This window comes from Micropterus salmoides, unplaced genomic scaffold (assembly GCF_014851395.1).
Source record: "Micropterus salmoides isolate LMB-PRFRI ecotype aquatic unplaced genomic scaffold, ASM1485139v1 Ms_hic_scaffold_16, whole genome shotgun sequence".
Classification (NCBI taxonomy): Eukaryota; Metazoa; Chordata; class Actinopteri; order Centrarchiformes; family Centrarchidae; genus Micropterus; species Micropterus salmoides.
Window position 1 is genome coordinate 9,328,100 of NW_024040707.1, and position 19,488 is coordinate 9,347,587.

The window sequence follows — 19,488 nt, forward strand, 5'->3', positions numbered from 1 at the left end:
ATCTTTGAATTGTTAACAAGAGACATTTCCCCTAAACTTCTCAGATGGTTTTATTTAAATAATTGTTTATGACCCAAAAAGGTGAAATGATACAATATTTCAATAAAAAAGCAAATATATTAGAGAAAAATCCAAAACTTAAAACTAAATTGAGTATCAGAAGATAGATTTGTTGCTTCTCTCCTACCATCTTACCACTGTCGTGGAAATTGTAAGAAGAAAATCTTGTAACCATTTTGAGGAGTCCTGCCCCTTATCGTTTGGGGCATGTGACTGAACTAAATAACCATATGAAGAAGCCTATTTAAAAGAAGCTCCAGCTTAAACCGCCAAATGCTTCTTCCACATTCACATGGATAGAGCTGGATCTAATAATAAAACAGTAGCCTATATCAAGTCACTTCCGCCATTTTTCTGCAGAAGGAGAACGTCTGATACTTTAAGGCAGTGGTTGTCAAACTGGGGGTCGTGGAGCCACTTCAGGCGGGTCATGAATTTTGCGCAGACTTAAGTTGCATGAATATGATTCATATGGTGGCATAAAAAAGTGCTCTGATGCTTGCAAGGCTATTTTGCTAATCTGACTCTTGTTTTTTTTCAATCGCCAGTAATCAGTTATTCAATATTGTTACTTGTTTTGGCTTCTAAAGGAGGGCGTGACAGAAAAAGTTTGAGAACCACTGCTTTACGGGCATTTAGCTGATAACACTTCTGCACTTTTACTTCATTGGGATTTTGAATGCAAGAGTTTTTCTTGTAATATTTTTATAATGTACTGTGGTACTTTAACTGAATCTGATCTGAGTACTTCTTCCACCACTGGCTACAAGCAAGATGGCATGTCACAATCCTACTGGTCCAGCTGTGCAAGTGGAGCTCGTGCTACCTGTGCAGGAATATGAACGATAATAACCTCTAGCTGTAACCAAACAACCCAAACCCCACTTTGATGCCGAGAAATCTTATTTTTAAAGACATCACACTAGAGGTTTTATATCCTCGCCATTAAAATCCCCTTTCTCTATATCATCACCGCTGATTGATGAGCGGTGGTAGCTGCCCTGGCCCTCCTCCCTGCCTCCTTTCCCCTCCCTCTCTCCCGCACGCATGCATACAGACCGACAGGCTACGCGACCCCCCTCCCCCCCTTCCATCATATTCCCATCTCTTACTCACTCTCTTCCCTACAACAAACATGGCCGCGAAATCTGATGGTACAACCGTCTCTCTACGAAACGAAATCCCACCCGAGTGTCCTCCCAGGTCGGACCCGCGGCCTCCCCAGCGCCCTTCCGCCGAGCAGCGCTACTCGCTCCCGGACTTCTGCTGGACGCTGTGCGCCCTTTTGGTCTTCTTCTCGGACGGGGCCTCAGACCTGTGGCTGGCCGCGGACTACTACCTAAGGAGGGACTACTGGTGCTTTGCACTGACTCTCGTCTTTGTGATAGTTCCGTCCGTGGTCGTGCAAGTGTTGAGCTTCCGATGGTTCGCCTACGATTTCTCGGAAAGCTTAGAGAGCGGCACGGCTGCCGCAGCCGTGGTGGCGGCGTCGGGAGCGGAGGAGAGCGACTTCAGCACCAAGGACAGCGGCGAGCGGGGCGCTGGCCGCACTGCTGCGGCCGGGGTGCTGCCTGGGCCGGGCACCGGGGGAGGAGCCCGGGGCTGCTGCAGAGTCTTCATGTGGCTCTTCCAGGCCATCATTCACATCTTTCAGCTGGCACAGGTCTGGCGGTAAGTCTGAACACGCGTAACATGATATGAGAGGAAGGGGAAACTACACATTCTGCCTCTGCCTTTGTGTGTGTGTGTGTGTGTGCGCACATGATTTCTCCAAAGCCCAGCTTCACCCCCTTTGGCTAAACGCTTATGAAACGTAATCATTCCGGGAGGTCTGTACCCAAAATCCCAGAATGTCTTTTTGTATTGTTTGACGTTTCTCCCCAGCTTGGAAAGGGAGACTCAGACTCCACCCACTCTACCCCCAGCCCCCTGACGCGCTTTTAGGTCAATCATCTCCCGGGAAAACCATCAACTCATCGACACCAATCCCCTTATATAGAAAATAAAAATCTCTTTGTCTTTTGCAAAGAAAGGGGCTGCTGAAGAAAATGAATAGTTATAAATGGCATGAGAGTTGCTTCCTATTTGCAGTGCCCTCCTCCTTATCTCTGTTTAGTGTATTTTCAGCTCTTAGCTTGAGGGCCCTTCTCTTATGTTTGTAAAATCCATATTCTCAAATCTCCCAGCAGTTTCCAGATTGCAAGTCTGTCTCTCTCAGCTGAGCCCAAAACATGTTTAATTAGCAGGAATGCCCTGAGATTAAAAACAAACCAGTGTACACTTTGGCATTACTCTTACATCAATGGTAGTAGGTCTGTAGGTCAGCTACTCAGTCAGTGATGGTGAGGCAGTGCTCAAGCCTCAGTGCTCTGATTGGCTTTGACAGGTTTGAACTGTTGCCAGTCAGAAGGAGGCATTCAGCTGAACTATGGTGGGTTGAGGGTTAAACAAAAACGTGATGATATTCAATGACACATTTTTTTTTATTTTATAGACACTGGTTATAGAAAGACAAATTATGTGTAATGATGACATCAGATGCAAATCAGTTATTTGATTTATCTGCTTCTGTCTGTGTCAATATGTCTCTCTCTTCCTGCCTCCTTAGACAGCCCTATGGGTAATATATATTGATTCCTCATTTCCTCCCGGAGACTTCTGTGTGTGTGAGTGTGTCCAGGACCACATTAAAACATTGTGGCAGTGCAGAATTACCGGTAATGCCATTAAAGCTGTTGTGTGTATGTGAGTGTGAGCGCGCCATTCATCGCTGCTGCCCTCAGACCAGCGTGTCTGCACATTAAGAGGATTAACGCTGTGTGTTTTACCCTCAGCTGTTAACTCAGGAATGATCTGTCACTGATACACAGTTAGTCAGGTGAACCGGGGATCAATATGGGTTACCAGAATTAAATGTCAGCACGCAAGAGATGGGATATGGGGTTTATGTTACAGACACAGTGTAAGCGGTGTGTGTGTGTGTGGCTGAGTCTTTGACCCTCATTACTGCACGTATGCTCTATTTTCTCAGTGTGTTACATCCCAAGGCACACTTTGTGTTGCAGAAACCAGAACAAAAAAGGGTTACAAAACCCCTTTGTGGTTCACTGGGCTTGTTGACATAGGTCTCCTCTGACCCTTGTCCCCGAGGCAATTACAGAGACGTTTATAGCTTCAGTCCTCCGTGGCAACCAACCAGTCTTTTTCAAACACTTAAGTGCTGTGCAGTGATGAAGGTAATGATTACATGTCGTATACTTTCATGGTACAAATCTATATCAGGTTTATGCAGAAATATGTTTGCAAGAGCTTGAACTTGTGTAGCCACAAAATGATGTGTGTTAATTATACAAGGTAATTATAGAACCAGTGGAGAGGAGAGTGGGACTACACGACAGCAAAGCTCAGGAGTTCAACAACGGATTTAAAGCGATCCCCCCGGCGCCACCATCAATCTGAAGACTGGATTTCTTTTCTCTCCACAGCCTCTCATATTTAGCTTTTTGTGCAGCTCTCTGACTGATTTTATTTGAAGAGAGATTGCAGACAAGCTCTACATTCATCCCCTCCGATGCCTGTCCTAAAATTAAAACCACAGAGCTGCTTAGTTCAGTTTCAGTCTAATCTAAATCCTAGAGGAGCAAGCAAACAGCTTTTTTGGCAAGAACTACTGACAGCTCCCAGAGTTTGCAATAATGAGTTATGACTTCTGAGAGTCTGTGTTTGATGTCCAAAAGTTTTTGAAGTACAGTATTAAGGCCTCAAATTCTGTTCAATCTAACTTTTTCCCCCAACAAAACTGAATGCACTGATGAATGTGTCTGAATTGTGTCTGCCTGTGATACACAGGTACGTCCACGCCCTGTATTTGGGTGTGCAGAGTCGCTGGCACAGGGACCCCGAGCGCCGTCACTACTACTGGTGCATGATGTTTGAGAGCGCCGATATCAGCATGTTGCGTCTGCTTGAGTCCTTCCTGAAGAGCGCCCCTCAGCTGGTGCTGCAGCTTAGCATCATGATCCAGGCCAGTCAAGTGCTGCCCCTTCAGGGTGAGTGCCCCCAAAAATGACCAATCACCACATCAGTCAATCACACGTCTGCAGCCCACGCTGTCCATGATGAGTCACTTGTGCTCGCTTCAATCCGGCCCCCACAGAGCAGGGAAATCTATATTCTTGCTGTGCTAAATGGCAGCTACCCCAGAGCCATTTCCATCCTATTGCTCAGTCTCTCTCTTCCCACCTCCCTTCCCTCTGTCTCCCCAGGGCTTTCAGCTTCTGCCTCACTGATATCCCTCGCCTGGATGATCGCCTCCTATCAGAAAGTCTTGAGAGACTCCCGAGACGATAAGCTACCCATGACCTACAAAGCCGTCATAGTTCAGATTCTGTGGCACCTGTTCACCATCGGAGCCCGCACTCTGGCCTTCGCCCTGTTTGCCTCTGTGTTCCAGCTTTACTTTGGCATCTTCATCGTGGCCCACTGGTGCATCATGACGTTTTGGATAATTCAAGGTGAAACGGACTTCTGCATGTCCAAATGGGAGGAGATCATCTATAATATGATGGTGGGCATCATGTATGTTTTCTGCTGGTTCAGTGTGAGAGAGGGGCGCACTCGTTGTAGGATGCTGATCTACAGCCTGACTGTGTTCATTGAGAATGTGGCGCTCACCACTGCCTGGTACCTCTACCGCAGCCCTCGTACCTCAGACTTCTACGCCGTCATCATGGTGTGCGTGGTGGCCAGCAGCTACGCTCTGGGCACCTTCTTCATGTTTGTGTATTACTGTCTGCTGCACCCTGACGGCCCGGTCTCAGGGTGGGGTTATATTGTGGAGAAGGAGCTGCCTGTGGAGTCGCTGGCCTCCCCAGTTTCCAGCCTCCCGCCAGACCTGGTGAGCAGCCCCCCTAGGACCCTTCAGAGAACTAAAGGGTCTGACAGAGAGCAGGGGACTGGGGTAGATGGAGACGTGTTTCAAGTACGACCACCTCGGGGAGCTCAGGTTGCAGTGCCCAACCTCACACCCAGGACAGAGGGACCTGTCATCCGAATAGATCTGCCCAGGAAGAAGTACCCCGCCTGGGATGCTCACTTCATCGACCGCCGGCTGCGTAAAACCATCCTGGTACTTGAAAGCGCTGCCCCGGTCACGCCAAGGATTCAGTACCGCTGTCTGGGCACACCCAAAGAAGTGATGGAGTATGAGACCACTGTGTGATGTGTTGAAGGTGCTGTGACTCAGCTCGCTGCCATGTGGACGCCCTGCCTTAAATAAAATGGCAGGTGGATGACTCTCCCTGAGCAGCCTGTTTTCAGCTCCACGCCTACTTGGTTGCTCTCGGTACTGTCAAGAAATGGAGACAAACAGAAAGGGAATGGTGGAACAGAAATGGTGTCTATTTTTTACAAAGACAAAGTGCTGTGATGTTGTCTAATGATGGTGCATATTTTGGTTTCTGTATCATTTCTCAGGTCAGGGTGTGGTACAGGAAGAGGTCGATGTTGGCAGCAAAGTCTGCTGTCCAGTGAACTTAGAGAGAAGCACAGGTAGGCGGAGAAGTGGAGCTTATCAATCAGAGGCACAAAGTCCTCCTCGGCTGAAGGTGCTTCAGCACGCCCTCTCAAGGCGGCCGACAACAGAGACGGGGCTTCAACATGCATGATTATTTATGGCAGCTAGAAGTGAAACATCACTGAACACGATGTAGGAGAGTGAGTATGAGAGGATATGGTAAAACTCGCACTGTAATTTTAAACACAATCTACAATAAATACAACACAGGTAATCAAAATCATAGTTTTCCATAGCTACTCACTCATGTTGAAGGAGTCTCTGAGAATGCTGCTTCACATCTGAAGGGCAGTTCAAAAGCAACATTTGAGTTGAATGTAAAAACAGTTGAAAATGTGATTATTTGTGAAAAGGCTTCAAGCTTTTTCTTGCTGTTAGTGGGATTTACAACGTCCCTGTGGTACTATATTTGTTATTTCGAGGTAAGCTAGAACAAAAAAAAGAGATTTGTGTGTGTTTACAAGCAATCTGTTGTTTTTTGGGACATGCCGTCACTATTATTCTAATAAGATGCACCTTCATTCAGAATGTGTATGTACTGAACAATAGCTACATTATGATTTACATTTACATTTGCAGGTTGTGTTCTACGGATAGGACTCTCAACAGTAATTAATTTCCATGTAAATTAAACTGTAAAATTAAGAGTAAGTTACAGAGGGACAGCACAGTCTGTAATTGTACTGTATCAATACTTTGTTGTCTGAAAAAAAGGGGAAAAAAACAAACACCAACCATTAGCTGCGGACTCCAGACTCCTAAGAGAATAGCTTTGATATTATTGATGGTACAGGCATGTGGTACTTTTGGTAACACTTTATTTTACAGGTCCGTTATTTCCTATAATTTCCTCAAAACCTTGCTAGAAAGAGATATTTAATTTGATACAAATATTAGAGTCAAAGAACGACACTGTTAATTTTATGATGAGTTTTAAAGCAGTTGTTTATTTCCACAGGAATTTCCTTGAAAGAACTGCACTATTTAAACTCAAGAAATTATTTATTCATCATCCACTTATTACTGCAATTGTCATTCTTCTTATGTGTGACTGATAAAGTCATAGTTACGCTAGCTTAGTATTTAATTGGCATTGATTATTTGGTAGTTTATCAAATAAACACTGAATAACAAAGTTCTGTCCAGGAACCTTATAAGGAAATTATTAAGACCTCATGGACCTGTAAAATAGAGTGTTGCCATACTTTCTTTTATCAGGGTTGTTTTGGAACCGTGCGTGTGTGTCTGTGTATGTTTGCGTGTATGTGTGAGCTCACATACCAGCATGCATATGGGTGTATGTGAGGAAGAGTCCTGCCATGTGCATTTAAGTTAATTTGTAATTGTGTCACTGAGATATGACAGTTTTGTTGTAAACACTGTCCAGTCAGCTCAGTTTTCCCAGATGACACTAAAATAAATAAAGCCCACAAAGCATTATTACCACCCTTGTTGCAGTAACAAAGCCAGAGAGGCTTCATTTATGGTGCTAACTGTTCAAATCCATCACGTAACAACCACACAGTGTACCATAAAATGGGCTTGTTGTGGCAGGAGTTGGGCGGGGCTGTACCTCACACACAAACGCAAAGCTAGAATCAAAAAGCCTTAAACTGGTCATGCCTGACTGTTGCTGTTCAGAGCAAGAAAAAAATTAACAAGAAGGAGAAGACAATTTCATTATGTTGTTGTTGCAAAAAATAAAGAGCAAAGTGTTTACCTGACTTTTGCTGTTATTTCTGTTTTTCACTGTGAAACTAGACACTTTCATAGATAGATAGATAGATAGATAGATAGATAGATAGATGTGTTCTATACATTTCAAGTATACAAAGACTAATGTGAACCCCATAATGGTGCTAGAGGAGTCAGCGGATCACCAAAATCAGTATTTTTCATCCTCTGGGGAAATTTTATTTATTCCAGACCAACATTTCTGACCTCAGCTGCTGCTAGCATGATTTAAAAAAAGCACATGATTGAACATTTAAAACAATAAACACAATTAAATGTAGTCTTAAAATATATTTATAAATGAATAGGATATATCAGCATAAACAACATTAGTCATATGTGTGTAATTGTTGAACGTAAACTCACTTATCATGTCAGTATATCCCAAATCCTAAATCGGAAATATTGCCAAGGACTAGATAGATAGATAGATAGATAGATGTTTTCTATACATTTCAAGTATACAAAGACTAATGTGAACCCCACACTGGTGCTAGAAGAGTCACCAAAATCACTATTATTCATCCTTTGGGGAAATATGAATGTCTGATAGATAGATAGATAGATAGATAGATACCTCTAAGGAGGCAGATTGTTCTGATTGGATTAACTTTGAGACTAAATCCCATCTCTATGTTGCAGTGGATCAGTGGATTAGCAGCAGTGTCACACTTGTCACTGCTACTGTTCATCCATATAGGTCAGTGACCTCTCAACAGGTGAACTTTGTCTCAAACACTCTTTTGCATGCTGTTAGTGTTATAATTCTCCTAAACTGTGAAAGAAGGAAGGTTAGGGATTTCCATCAGTCTATTCTATTGATCACTTATACTCTGGAGATAGAAAAGCTTTCATGCTTCAGTTTCTATCTTGGAAAGGTTCATGTTTGTAAGTCAATGGGGTGTGATCAAATCATGTGCGAGCTGTCCCATTAACTCCTATTGCTGCAGTAAAATGAGAGATCTTTGAGATAACAGTCAGTTTCACATTCCACTGATGCTAATTAAATAGCTGGCGCCATTTTCTCAAAAGGAAAACATTCTGATACCACAGACCTGCCTGGGTCTTTCTTAAATTCATCAGAAAGACAACCTGAAATGGTTTAGTGCACATCTGGACCAAAACCCATTTATCAACACTTTTTTTTATCTTTTCCAACAGCAGACAAGACGAATTTTTGTAAAACAAAACAAAACAAAAAAAGTATGTGTAGCACAATGTACATGTGTATGTAATACATGACTTGATGGTTTATAGAATGTGAGAAACCCTTTATCAGAAGATTACCAAAATGTATGCATTTTTACCAAATACAAAGCATGAATACCGGCCAAATGAACTGTTCACAACCTGGCTACAATAAACTTGCTGATCTATAAAACATCAGTAAATGAGTTAGACCTATTAGCCATCAAAACAGCCATTAGTTACTGCTTAGGAACCCTTTAATAAGCATTCTCAGCTTTTAGACGTGTTTTTTGTATACATTTTTGTATTATTGTATTGTATTAAAACCAGTGTTTTAATAATTCATTCATTTAATTCATATAAATTGATCAGAGATCAAATTTAATTGGTGAATTTGTCGAATGCAGGTATTTCCCTTGTCTCCAGCGTACCGCCCACTATATTACTACACCCAATCAACTGCAAGCAACAAGAATCTATTTTGCATAAGAGTTCTCTTATCCAATCACCTACGAGTATTTACAAGGTTTAGTTCGCATAATTACCATACAGCCAATCGACATGTAGGGGGCGGGGCTAGCGTACTGGTACCAGTCACTCGTTGCCTTTGCTAACAACGGCCACATTTCAAACTAGAATGGCGACCGCTCTTTGCGGTCTGCAGTCAACCGGCGGTAACAGTAATCCAGCAAAGACCCACCGAGAGCACCGGAGGAGAGCGAAGGATTCAAGGAGGAGACAGGCAGCTCTGTTGTTCCTTACTAACATCTCACTCGACGGACGGCCCAAGTGTCAGCTTAGCAATGGAAATACTGACACCGAGGAGCACAGACTCCGGGTCAGAGACGGCGGCGCAACGGTCGTGCCCCTGCCGGCGGATAGCCAAGGACCGTTCCCCCAGGTGACAGAACCCGCAGCGGCAGGTAGTGGCTCGTCCTCCAGTTTTCCAGGGGTGGTCAGTCCAACCCGACCTTCTTTGGTAATGTCTCCGGGACTTGCCGGGGCAAGTGCTGTGGGGGCTAACGAGGTATTTTTGGAGGGCGGGAGTGCGGCCGAAACGCTAACCCCAGACACCCCTCTGTCTCCTGGACCCATCGGACACCAGCCCTGCTCCCGTGTCAGGTCAATGCCCACCGCACTGAGCCCGGTCCCGGCCGGTAGTTCTCTGGATTCACGGCAGAGGTGAGCATATTAGTGGTCGGTATCTCACCATGGGCCTTTAAACAGGCTACAGACTTCCGCATAAAATGAAACCAGCAGGTATCATGAGAAGATTTCGCTTTCGGTTCTCCTGTTGCATTAATAATCTTCCAGCATTTTATGTGGTTTAAATTAAACTTCTAACCTTTAAAACGTGTATGATACGTTAAGTATTAGTATGGATATATAGGTGGAAAGTACAATTTTACCCATAGTATACAATAGGGTTGTTTCTATGTGTTCTGTTATGGTCAACAGTATCTTGGTGTCCAGTACTATTAGTGTCATGAATATAAACAAGCCCCTGCCTGCTTTAAAACCAGAACGAACTCTGTTCATGTGAAAAGACTTAATAAATCGTATTCCTCTTGTAAAAGGGGGGTTGGATTGACTATCTACTTGGGTTTTACCTCCAAATCTGTGACTTAAGGAGATTTAAATCGCTGAAAGAGTGAGTGTGAAGGTCCTTTTGTTTGGTTCATGTTAGACCAGCATTACTGAAGTGGGATTTTGTGTCTTTCTTGATCTCTACTCAGGCTGAGGAATGTCTCTGGTTCTCCGGGACCCAAGGTGCCAAAGAAAGTCCATTTCATCAAGAGTATGAGGCAGTATGATACCAGAGGAAGTAGGTGAGTCTCCACAAGGCATTTACATATACAAATACATTTACATACTATATATACAGCAGAATGACTCAATGACGTTTCCTACACTAAGTTTCCTGTCAGAGAAATGTAAAAACACACAAAGGCTGTTTTATTTTGGACTCTGAAATAAACCTTCAACTCATAAGCAGTGTTATTCTCCTCCTGCTAGTATTGTAATAAGCTGCTTAACTCTTGCAGAGTGTCTTAGTTTGGCCTGCAGAGGAAAAACAGCACTACAGCTGCCGAGTGGTGACGGCTACAGTGAATTTAATCACTCTTGGAAGCCTTGCAAAAGCCAAAAGAGGTGCTGTGCGGAAATGTAACACCCTATTGCACCAACAGTAAAGTAACCCCCAAAGCTAGACAAGACTGAAATGTAGTGGACCAGTGTTAGAAAAACAAGATCGCTACCATCTTGTTTTTACTGTTGATGTATTTGTTTTTCTTACTTACTCTGTCTGTAGACACTAAAAAAACATGTCATACAGTTTTTTCTCAAACCATGTGCCAAACCATGTGTCTTTGACTCCCATTTTTACATTTCACTTTGCCAACATTTCATGCCCACACACGATTATTTGTGTTTTCTACTGGTGTGTGCAAAACAATGATCTAGCAATCACAAATTGCCCCACAGTTCTGCCTGTCTGTTTCAGTTTGAGTCACTCAGTGCATGTTACATACTGAGCTGAAGCAAAGCTATCAAGGCTATGAAACTGAGATTTGATATTTCTTTCTGAGACCCAGAGGCTGCTGACTGTATGTTATTGATTGGTGTTTTGTGAGGAGCTGAAGCTTCCTGGTGTGCGTGCAGGTTTCTTAGTTGCGAAAAGCACGTCTGTGTTCACTGGCTGTGTTGCTGTTACATAGGCTTTGAGTGGTTTGTCCACATTTTTGTCCGAACAATCTCGTTCTGGAGAACGAGGTACTGCGTTTGTTGGTTGCTTGTCCCTATTTTCAGCCAGTCCAGCTCTCTGCCTCAGCTTGTGCCATTCATGGATTAACATTACGTCACAGAGACATACAACTCACAAACTTTAAAAACCCAGAAGTTTGTTTAAAAACTTTTATGTTGAAAAGGTATTTTCAGAGCCTACAAAGACTCTTCTAACCTGAATGAAGAAATATTCTGTGTCCTGTAGAGCTGCAATAAATAGTCAGTTAATCAATCAATCAATCAACCTAACATTAACAGACAATAATTTTGAAATTGATATTGTTTAAGTCATTTAATAACATTTGATCTTTCCAGTTTGGTCGCAGTATAAATTTGAAGAGATCACTTTGGGCTTTTGTAAATTCTAATTTTTGTATTTCAATATTTTCTGGTGTCTTAAAAGCTAATTTATATATTAGTTGCTGCCCTAATATTCTGCATGTTGGATGTTGTCACTTTCCCAGTTGCGTCTCCTTTTTATCCCACGACATGTCCGCTTTCTCTATTCATTCAAGGTAAACCAAAATTTGAAATTGTATTATCGGTTAAATTGGCATATATTCATGCTTGTATTTTGTAATCAAAATAATACATCATGTTTTGCTTGTAATTTACCAAAAAAAGAGGCAAGGACATATGTTATTTCCAGCAACCTGGATTAGGTGATACAGTCACAACTTGAGAAAAATATTTTTATTGTGCAGTACACTGAATATCTTTTCATCCAGGTGGTTAGAAGAGTGTTTGAGGAGTCAGAACAGCAGTAAGAGTTGTTTAACAACCTTCTGGGAATTTCAAAGATCACCAGTTATATATTTTTCATAAAATCAGATGCTGATCTCTAGTAATTGACTGATTATCGGTCGGCCGATTAATCGGACTCAATGTATTTTTCTGTTTCGTTCACTGATAAAAATTCTATCTACAACAAAATTACTGGCTAAGTGACCATGTATTATTGTATTGTACTTATTTGTTTTGATATCGGCTGTCCTGCTCTCTAAATATTGGATGGACTTATTGTTTCAGCTCTACTTATCTTGAATGCAATGGTAAAACACAAGAGCTCTCAGGTTTCCCTCCTCCTGCTCAGAGCTTTAGATTGCTGTAGATAGCTGTTTGGCTTTGTTAGTGACACAGTACAACTCAATACTGAAGCGGCTCTGTGACTGCTCTGGCTGTCACTGCAGCTCCAGCACTGATGAACATCGTGTTGTACAGCAGCTGCTGAGTAGCAGTGACTGTAGTTGTTGCTTGTAGACTGACACACCATCTGTTTTGTCTGCCTGTACTTGATGTGTCCTGCAGGATCGTGCTGATTTGTGCCAAGCGGTCACTATATGCTGCTTTCTCAGTGCTGCCCTATGGAGAGAGTGCTCACCTCAGGTATAAAGAAAGCACCATCCCAAGCAGAGAGCACCCACCCACGCCTTGCTTTTATGTTTTCATCACCTCCCCTGTCTGATCCGGCACCGTCATCATCATTCTCAGGAAAGGGCAGTGTACATTCTTCTTGTGGCGAAAATGACATAAATGTGACTCTTTCTGAACAGTGATCCTAAGATGGAGGCTCAGAGACAAAGGCTGTCTTCTGTGGTGGCTGCTGACCTGCTTCCCTGCCTGGAAGGTGTGGAGATGGGAGCCTGTGGCAAGGTAAATGTGTATCTGATAGATGGTACTACGATCAGAACAGAACAGAGAACAGATATTCCCAGAAACACACCCATTACTCAGATCGATCTGCTTGATTTGTGCAATTTTTCCTCCTCAGACGGTGTCATACGCTCAGTTCCTTTATCCGACAAATGCGTTGGTGAGACAGAAGAGTGGCGGCGTGCCAGAGAGCTGCACAGCTCAGACCACTCAGTCCCGTTTCCGTGGCAACGGGCAGAGGAACTTCACCCCTGCGCGTCTGAACAACAGTGTGGCACAGGAACAATGTAGGCCAACCGATCTGCTTCTTTGCAGTTTAACTGACCTCAGATGTTTGTTTTTTTACACACTCTGGTTTTTTGTGTTTCCTCAGGTGTAGAGGAGGTGGCAGAGTATGATCCTAACCTGCTCAGTGACCCTCAGTGGCCCTGTGGGAGACACAAGAGGGTTCTGATATTTGCATCATACGTGGTGAGAGTTTATTTTCATTCAGTGCTTTTGCATGCTGATAAATATCCAGGTTACAGTGAGCTTTCTCCATTAAGCTGATTTCTTGAACACCATGTAAACAGGAAACCTGTTTTTGAAAAGGGATTGTAGTTACTTCTCCTGGTGAACGCCAGTTTGTCTGGCACGTATACGTGTAACGGAGTCTCTAATTGGCTTGTGTGTGCGCAACAAAGACTGCAGTCAGGGGAAGTAACAGCGAAGCAGGTGGATTAAAGGAGAGAAAATTACATGTAGCAATGCGTCTTTGTATGTAAAATAATCCCATCCAAAGTTCAACTGAAACTACAGGGTATCTGCCAGTAAAGTCTTAAAAACCATTAAGTTTCTTTGATAAAAGCCATAAGAAGGGATTAAAAAGTATTTAATTTATAAACTTCTAAATCTTTTCTCTTGGCCACTGTAGTGAGTCATATTACTTTCAAAATGTTTTAGTATCTGTTTACGGGCCCTCGGATGACCTCACACACTTGTAAACTTGTAAACTAAGCGTGATTGTTTGAGCAGTATATTGAATGTGCAGCAGGGGGCAGCACCATCAGACCTGTCACAAACACTCACTGCTGCTGCCTACATTAGATAGGAATGGACAATTGTCTAATAATGGTTTTAGCTAAAATCTTATATTAATTAAAGCTGGAGTAGGCAATGTTCAAGAAACTAGCAGGAGATTTGGAAAGTATCCAACTTAAGAAATCCTACTCCATCCAAACATATTTTCATTTGCAATGAACGCACAGGCAGGGTGCGTGCAGGTAGGCAACCCAGCCAGTCATTTCATTCAGACCAAATCAAATGGTTGGCCGTGATTATTACTATCCTGAGAGAGCCACATATTTTTGTTCGTTTTTGTGTCGGAGCATATGATTTATTGCTTGCTGTTGGGATGTAAAGGGGATTTCAACAAATATAACAAACAATACTTCTGAAATAAGTTGCCTACCACAGCTTTAACCCATTCATCAATTTTATGCTGCTTATCCATGCCCAGGTTACAGTTATTCAATTAATTAGCATTAGAAATAATTATTATATACTGCTTGGAATTACTAAAAAGTGTGACATAATAATAAATAATTATAGGCCTTATCGTCCCGACTGGTTTTCCAGTGAATCCGGGTATTAAATTGCACTCTGGGGTTTTAAAGAGGTCTTAAATTCCACTTTGTGAACTTTGCAGGAACCCTGAAGTAACACAATGTCCAGACTACGACAAACACACCAAAAAAAATCATGATTACTAAAAGAAGGAAGTTTCTTTAGTGCATGTAAAAGCACTGATTGTCTCACATGGGCTGTCTTTTATTTGTTTCAGAAATCAGGGACAGTTTAATTTGAGTTAACTTACTGAAATTGTTCTCTCATAACCTGTGAAATGAAGCAGTTCTCCACCTCTGAACTGTCCTCCAGCCCCGTTCAGAGAGTAAAATACATCCTTTATGTCCCGTTCACATGATTTTATTGCGGCTGAGTAGACCTTGTCACAAGACTGTAACCTCTAGCATCAGAGTGTGTGTGTGTGTGTGTTTTTAAAAAAAGCAAAACATAAAGCTTTATTGTAGCTATAATTCATGCTGACAGGCTGGTTTGTTTTTCACCTCTGCAGACGACTGTTATTGAGTATGTGAAACCATCTGACCTGAAGAAGGACATGAATGAGACTTTCAGGGAGAAGTTTCCTCACATCAAGCTGACTCTGAGCAAGATAAGAAGGTACAGATATATTACATTGCAACCTTGGATCTTTAAATTCTCCTCTAAGAGATTTTGAAGGTTGAACACCATCTCACATCTCCTTGTAGTTTTTAAATCAAGTCACCAAATCCTTTCTTAGAAAATTGATTAGTAACTATGACTTCTTTCCTCCTCTCCACTAGCCTGAAGAGAGACATGCGGGCCGTGAGTGAGGAGTTCGGTCTACAGCCGGTCACGACAGCGATGGCTTTTGTTTATTTTGAGAAGCTGGTGCTGCAGGGTCGCCTCAACAAACAGAACAGGAAGCTGGTGGCGGCGGCGTGCGTGCTGCTGGCTGCAAAGATCAGCAGTGATCTGAGGAAGCCAGAAGTCAAACAGCTCATTGATGTGAGTAAAGTTTCCACAGAAACAGATCACAGAGTGGAAACATAAAACAGAGGAGGGCATGTAACCTGTCACCCTCCTCATGCCAATAACAGAAGGGTGGAAAAACCTGTAACACATGTTGTACCTAGCTCAGTGTACCAAACATTATTCTTTCAACGGCAGGAGAGAAAACAGGAAACGGGCTCTTTACAATGCAATGCAAGTAAAGGCTCCATACATAAAAGCTGAATTATTTAAACTGGTTAAAGTTGAAGAATGAAGCAGCGAAGCAGCTCCTCAAATTCAGCTGCTGCTGAGCGAACTAAAACTTTAATAATGTTTCTGTTAAACATTGATCATATACAGCATGTACACTTTGTATATGAGGAGGGGAATCTGTGCCTACAGTAGGGAAACATTTCAAAACAAATTACAGTCATAATCCTTAAGATTTTAGTGACACCTGTGGTTACATGTCCAGAAAAACAATTTTTCACAAGACCATCCACAAAAATAAAAGCCATCCTGCATTTCGCCAGCTGAATGCTTTTAATGTGAACTAGCAGAAATAAAGAGGGTAATGTCAAGGAGATAAACCTTTAAACTTTACATAAATGCTTTGTTTCCTGTGAGTTCCTTGTGTGTGTGAAGGCAATTTTAATGAAATGTGGGAATGGCGGCCACTAACAATGAAAAATAATATATAGGGAAGTATACAATACAATTCTTTAAATATTAAGGATATTAGCTTAACATGAGCTAATTTTCATTCAGTGAGCTGCTGTTAAGTTCCTTATTCGTCATATGCACAACAATTACAGTGATGCAGTCATAGGCAGTGAAATTCTTGAGCTCAGGCTCCCTCCAACAATGCTCATATAAAAATGTACAAAAGAAAATCATAATGGAAAAAAATGAGAATCTAAGACACAGACTTTAAAATATAGGAATAAAATATAATATGTATGAAATATAATAAAATAATATACTGTGGTAGACTGGTGTACAGTGTACAAAAATAAACTAATGTAGTAGGTTGTGCAGTTATGTAGTAAATGTATATGCATAACCGGTTATAGACAGTTTAAGTTCAGTGTGCTTTACTGGCATGAATGTTTCAGTAAAACAATGTTGCCAAAGCAACAAAACAACCAAGAACGTAAACTACAAACAGGATTTAACAAGATTTAACCTACCATGCAGCGAACGTTAAGTGCAACAGTTCACTGAGTCACTTGCTGTCCCTCAGGTTGTGACATAAGGACAAATACTTGGTGGTGAGGTTTGCCATATGTCCTTCTCCTAGGATTATTCTTCATTTATTGTTATCCTCAAGTTCTTTAAAATCTGATATTAATACAAAATATTGCTATTGATTTTGGTGAGAGGTAGGACACAATGTAGACAGGTAAAGCACATAAATATATATACATTGATTGTTTATTAAAGTGGACTGTCGCTACTGAGAGAAGTGTAAATTAATTAATAATGAGTTATTTTGATAACCCTGCCATTAAACTATTGCAATTCACAGCTGTCCATTTATCACAAATCATCATAATCCCTAATTGACAAAGTAAACATTTCTATTGGAAACACCATGACACATGACCCACCCCAACATCTCAGTGTGATCCTCTGCATCTTGTTTACATCAACCACATGATGACATGTTTTCCTTTAAACCCTCCTTCTCTGGTTTTTCTCCCCGCGGCCGAGCAGAAGCTGGAGGAGCGTTTCCGTATAAACAGACGAGAGCTGATTCCTCTGGAGTTCCCAGTGCTGGTTGCTTTGGAGATGGGACTTTACCTGCCCGAGAGCAAGGTCATGCCGCACTACCGCAGACTGGTGCAGCAGGGTTAGACTGGACATGGTGATATCTGACACTCTAGGGTTTAAAAACATCAGCAAGGGGTGTGTGTGTGTGTGTGTGTGTGTGCGTGTGGTAATTAGGACTTAGAATCAGAGTCAGTGTACGGTTGCAGTGGTATGAGGGTATTTTTGGTTGATCAAATGCTCTATTTTAATTTCGCTGAATATTATGTCCTGACTAGGGCTGAACAATTTATCGAAATTACAATATGGCCCTACCGCAACTTTCAAATCGCAGGAGGTGCAATATTTGTTAAAGGCAAAATGTGTGTCAAAATTAAATTTTAAATAAAATAAAATATTGGTACAGATACAGAATCAATATGTGAAAATTGAGAATTATGTTAAAATGATCATTCTCTCAAATATCACAAATTGTATCGCAATTACATATTTTTTTCCAAATCCTTCAGCCCTAGTCCTGACAGACATAAAACTTAAAATAAACCTTTTTTAATAACACTAATACGGTAGAATTTAATACCGTAGATAAGCAAATGTAAATCGCTAGATAACTGTCAGTTTTAATATCACAGTTCACGGCTGCAATTGTAGCTGAGGGAGCGAGTGTGTGTGTGGTGTATCGACCAGTTTATAAGCTGTGGTGTTTGAAACAATGAATTTTGGTACTATTTACTTTCTGTCAGTCGTGACTTAAGTCACTCGCTGTATATGAAGAATAACTAGTTTTTACACTTGTTGGCATGTGCATCTCTCTGAATGTGTTTGTGTGACGTTCTGATGTCGAACCAGTCATGAGCTCTATGTTAGAGATGTTCAATGAGCACGTTAATTGTGCTTTAATTGTGGTTTCCCCGTGACCCCTTCTTTTTTTCTTTTGGTACGTCGTAGTATTCTGCACCTCCTATTTACATGATATGTACACTGTGATGTTTGTATTTGTGGAAAATGCTTCTCCTGCACCTTTCTCATTGCTATATGCACTCCCTGTATAGTATTTATTATAAAATGACAAAGAACCATACTGTTGATTTTGTAAATGCCTTTTAAACTCCACTGTGACATTGAAGCGTTAGCTGGCTGAACCATCATACTGTAGATTGTTGGTGAAAGACATGACTTTATTTTCCTTCTCTTATTAGAGAAGGAAGTGGCCTTTAATTTGTTTTCATTCGATATTTGTACTGTATTTCATATATTTATCTTATTCTTGAATAGAATGGATAATTATTTTAGACTTTTGCGGCAGCTCTGTCAGACTTTGCAGATATACAGTATAAACCCAGTTGTACTGAATGAAAACATGATTGTGGAGGCATATTATTTATAGTTAGTTTTTGTATCACATTGTTACCCAGGGATATGTTTTCGTAAAGTGCACTGGAATTTATTGTTTTGTTTTTTTTTTTCTTTATATTTTTTTAAGTTCTCAGGAAGTTTACTTTCTCATATCTTTAAATGGCTCATTAAATCTAACCCAAAGAGAAGTTTAAACATTGTTACTATGGCTGTTATAACTGAAATCACCTGTGCTCCATTGTAAGTCAATGGAAGGTAACTGATTGTAGTACTTTGACAATATGGGGAAAAGCAACCATTGTGACTCCTTTTATGTGAATAGATGCTTCTACATGTGCCAGACGTTGTTAACCAAACTGCAGAACTTATTGTGTAGTGGCTATTCAGATTGGATGCCATTAGGCATAAACGTGTGTGTGGGGGGCGGGGGGGTACAAGTGCCTGAAACTACAGTGGCAGTGAAGTGGCCATATCGTAAGTGATATTTAGCGTTGGCATTACTTGCTGCTGTAGAGGTCTTTAAATGTTGAGGTTGTTCTTATCTGTCAAAGAGATTAATCAGACTTCTCAGAGCCGTGGACATGATGGTGATTCAGTTTGTTGTCTGTGTCTGCAGTGGTGGAAAAAAAAATGTATTACAATAAATGTCCAAACACATTTGTGTAACTGCAGAAATTGTTGTACTTGTATGGTTGGTGTCAAATTGGTGAATATTCATTGTTTTAAACTGTGAAATTCAATGTTTTTGAAATATATTTTCAGACACTGAAGTTTGAGTTTGTTTTTTCTAGTCA

At 41.5% G+C, this 19,488-nt stretch overlaps 2 protein-coding genes across 3 annotated transcripts; both read left to right on the forward strand.

Annotated features, from left to right (window-relative positions):
• Positions 1 to 1,195: 1,195 nt before the first annotated feature.
• Positions 1,196 to 7,360, forward strand: xkr5l (XK related 5-like). The gene is made up of 3 exons (XM_038721552.1): positions 1,196 to 1,731; positions 3,910 to 4,109; positions 4,326 to 7,360. Exons 1-3 carry the CDS (start codon positions 1,196 to 1,198, stop codon positions 5,279 to 5,281), a joined length of 1,692 nt encoding a protein of 563 aa, XP_038577480.1. The 3' UTR covers positions 5,282 to 7,360.
• A 1,796-nt stretch (positions 7,361 to 9,156) lies between these two features.
• On the forward strand, positions 9,157 to 19,464 carry cables2a (Cdk5 and Abl enzyme substrate 2a). 2 transcript variants are annotated; one of them, XM_038723432.1, is made up of 9 exons: positions 9,157 to 9,739; positions 10,294 to 10,386; positions 12,650 to 12,727; positions 12,895 to 12,994; positions 13,113 to 13,281; positions 13,368 to 13,465; positions 15,108 to 15,214; positions 15,379 to 15,583; positions 17,285 to 19,464. In XM_038723432.1, the coding sequence occupies exons 1-9, from the start codon at positions 9,195 to 9,197 to the stop codon at positions 17,423 to 17,425; spliced, it is 1,536 nt and encodes a 511-aa protein (XP_038579360.1). In that variant the 5' UTR covers positions 9,157 to 9,194; the 3' UTR covers positions 17,426 to 19,464. The 2 variants fall into 2 exon arrangements, with proteins under 2 accessions (XP_038579360.1, XP_038579361.1); XM_038723433.1 differs by lacking the exon at positions 12,650 to 12,727.
• The last annotated feature ends 24 nt before the right edge of the window (positions 19,465 to 19,488 follow it).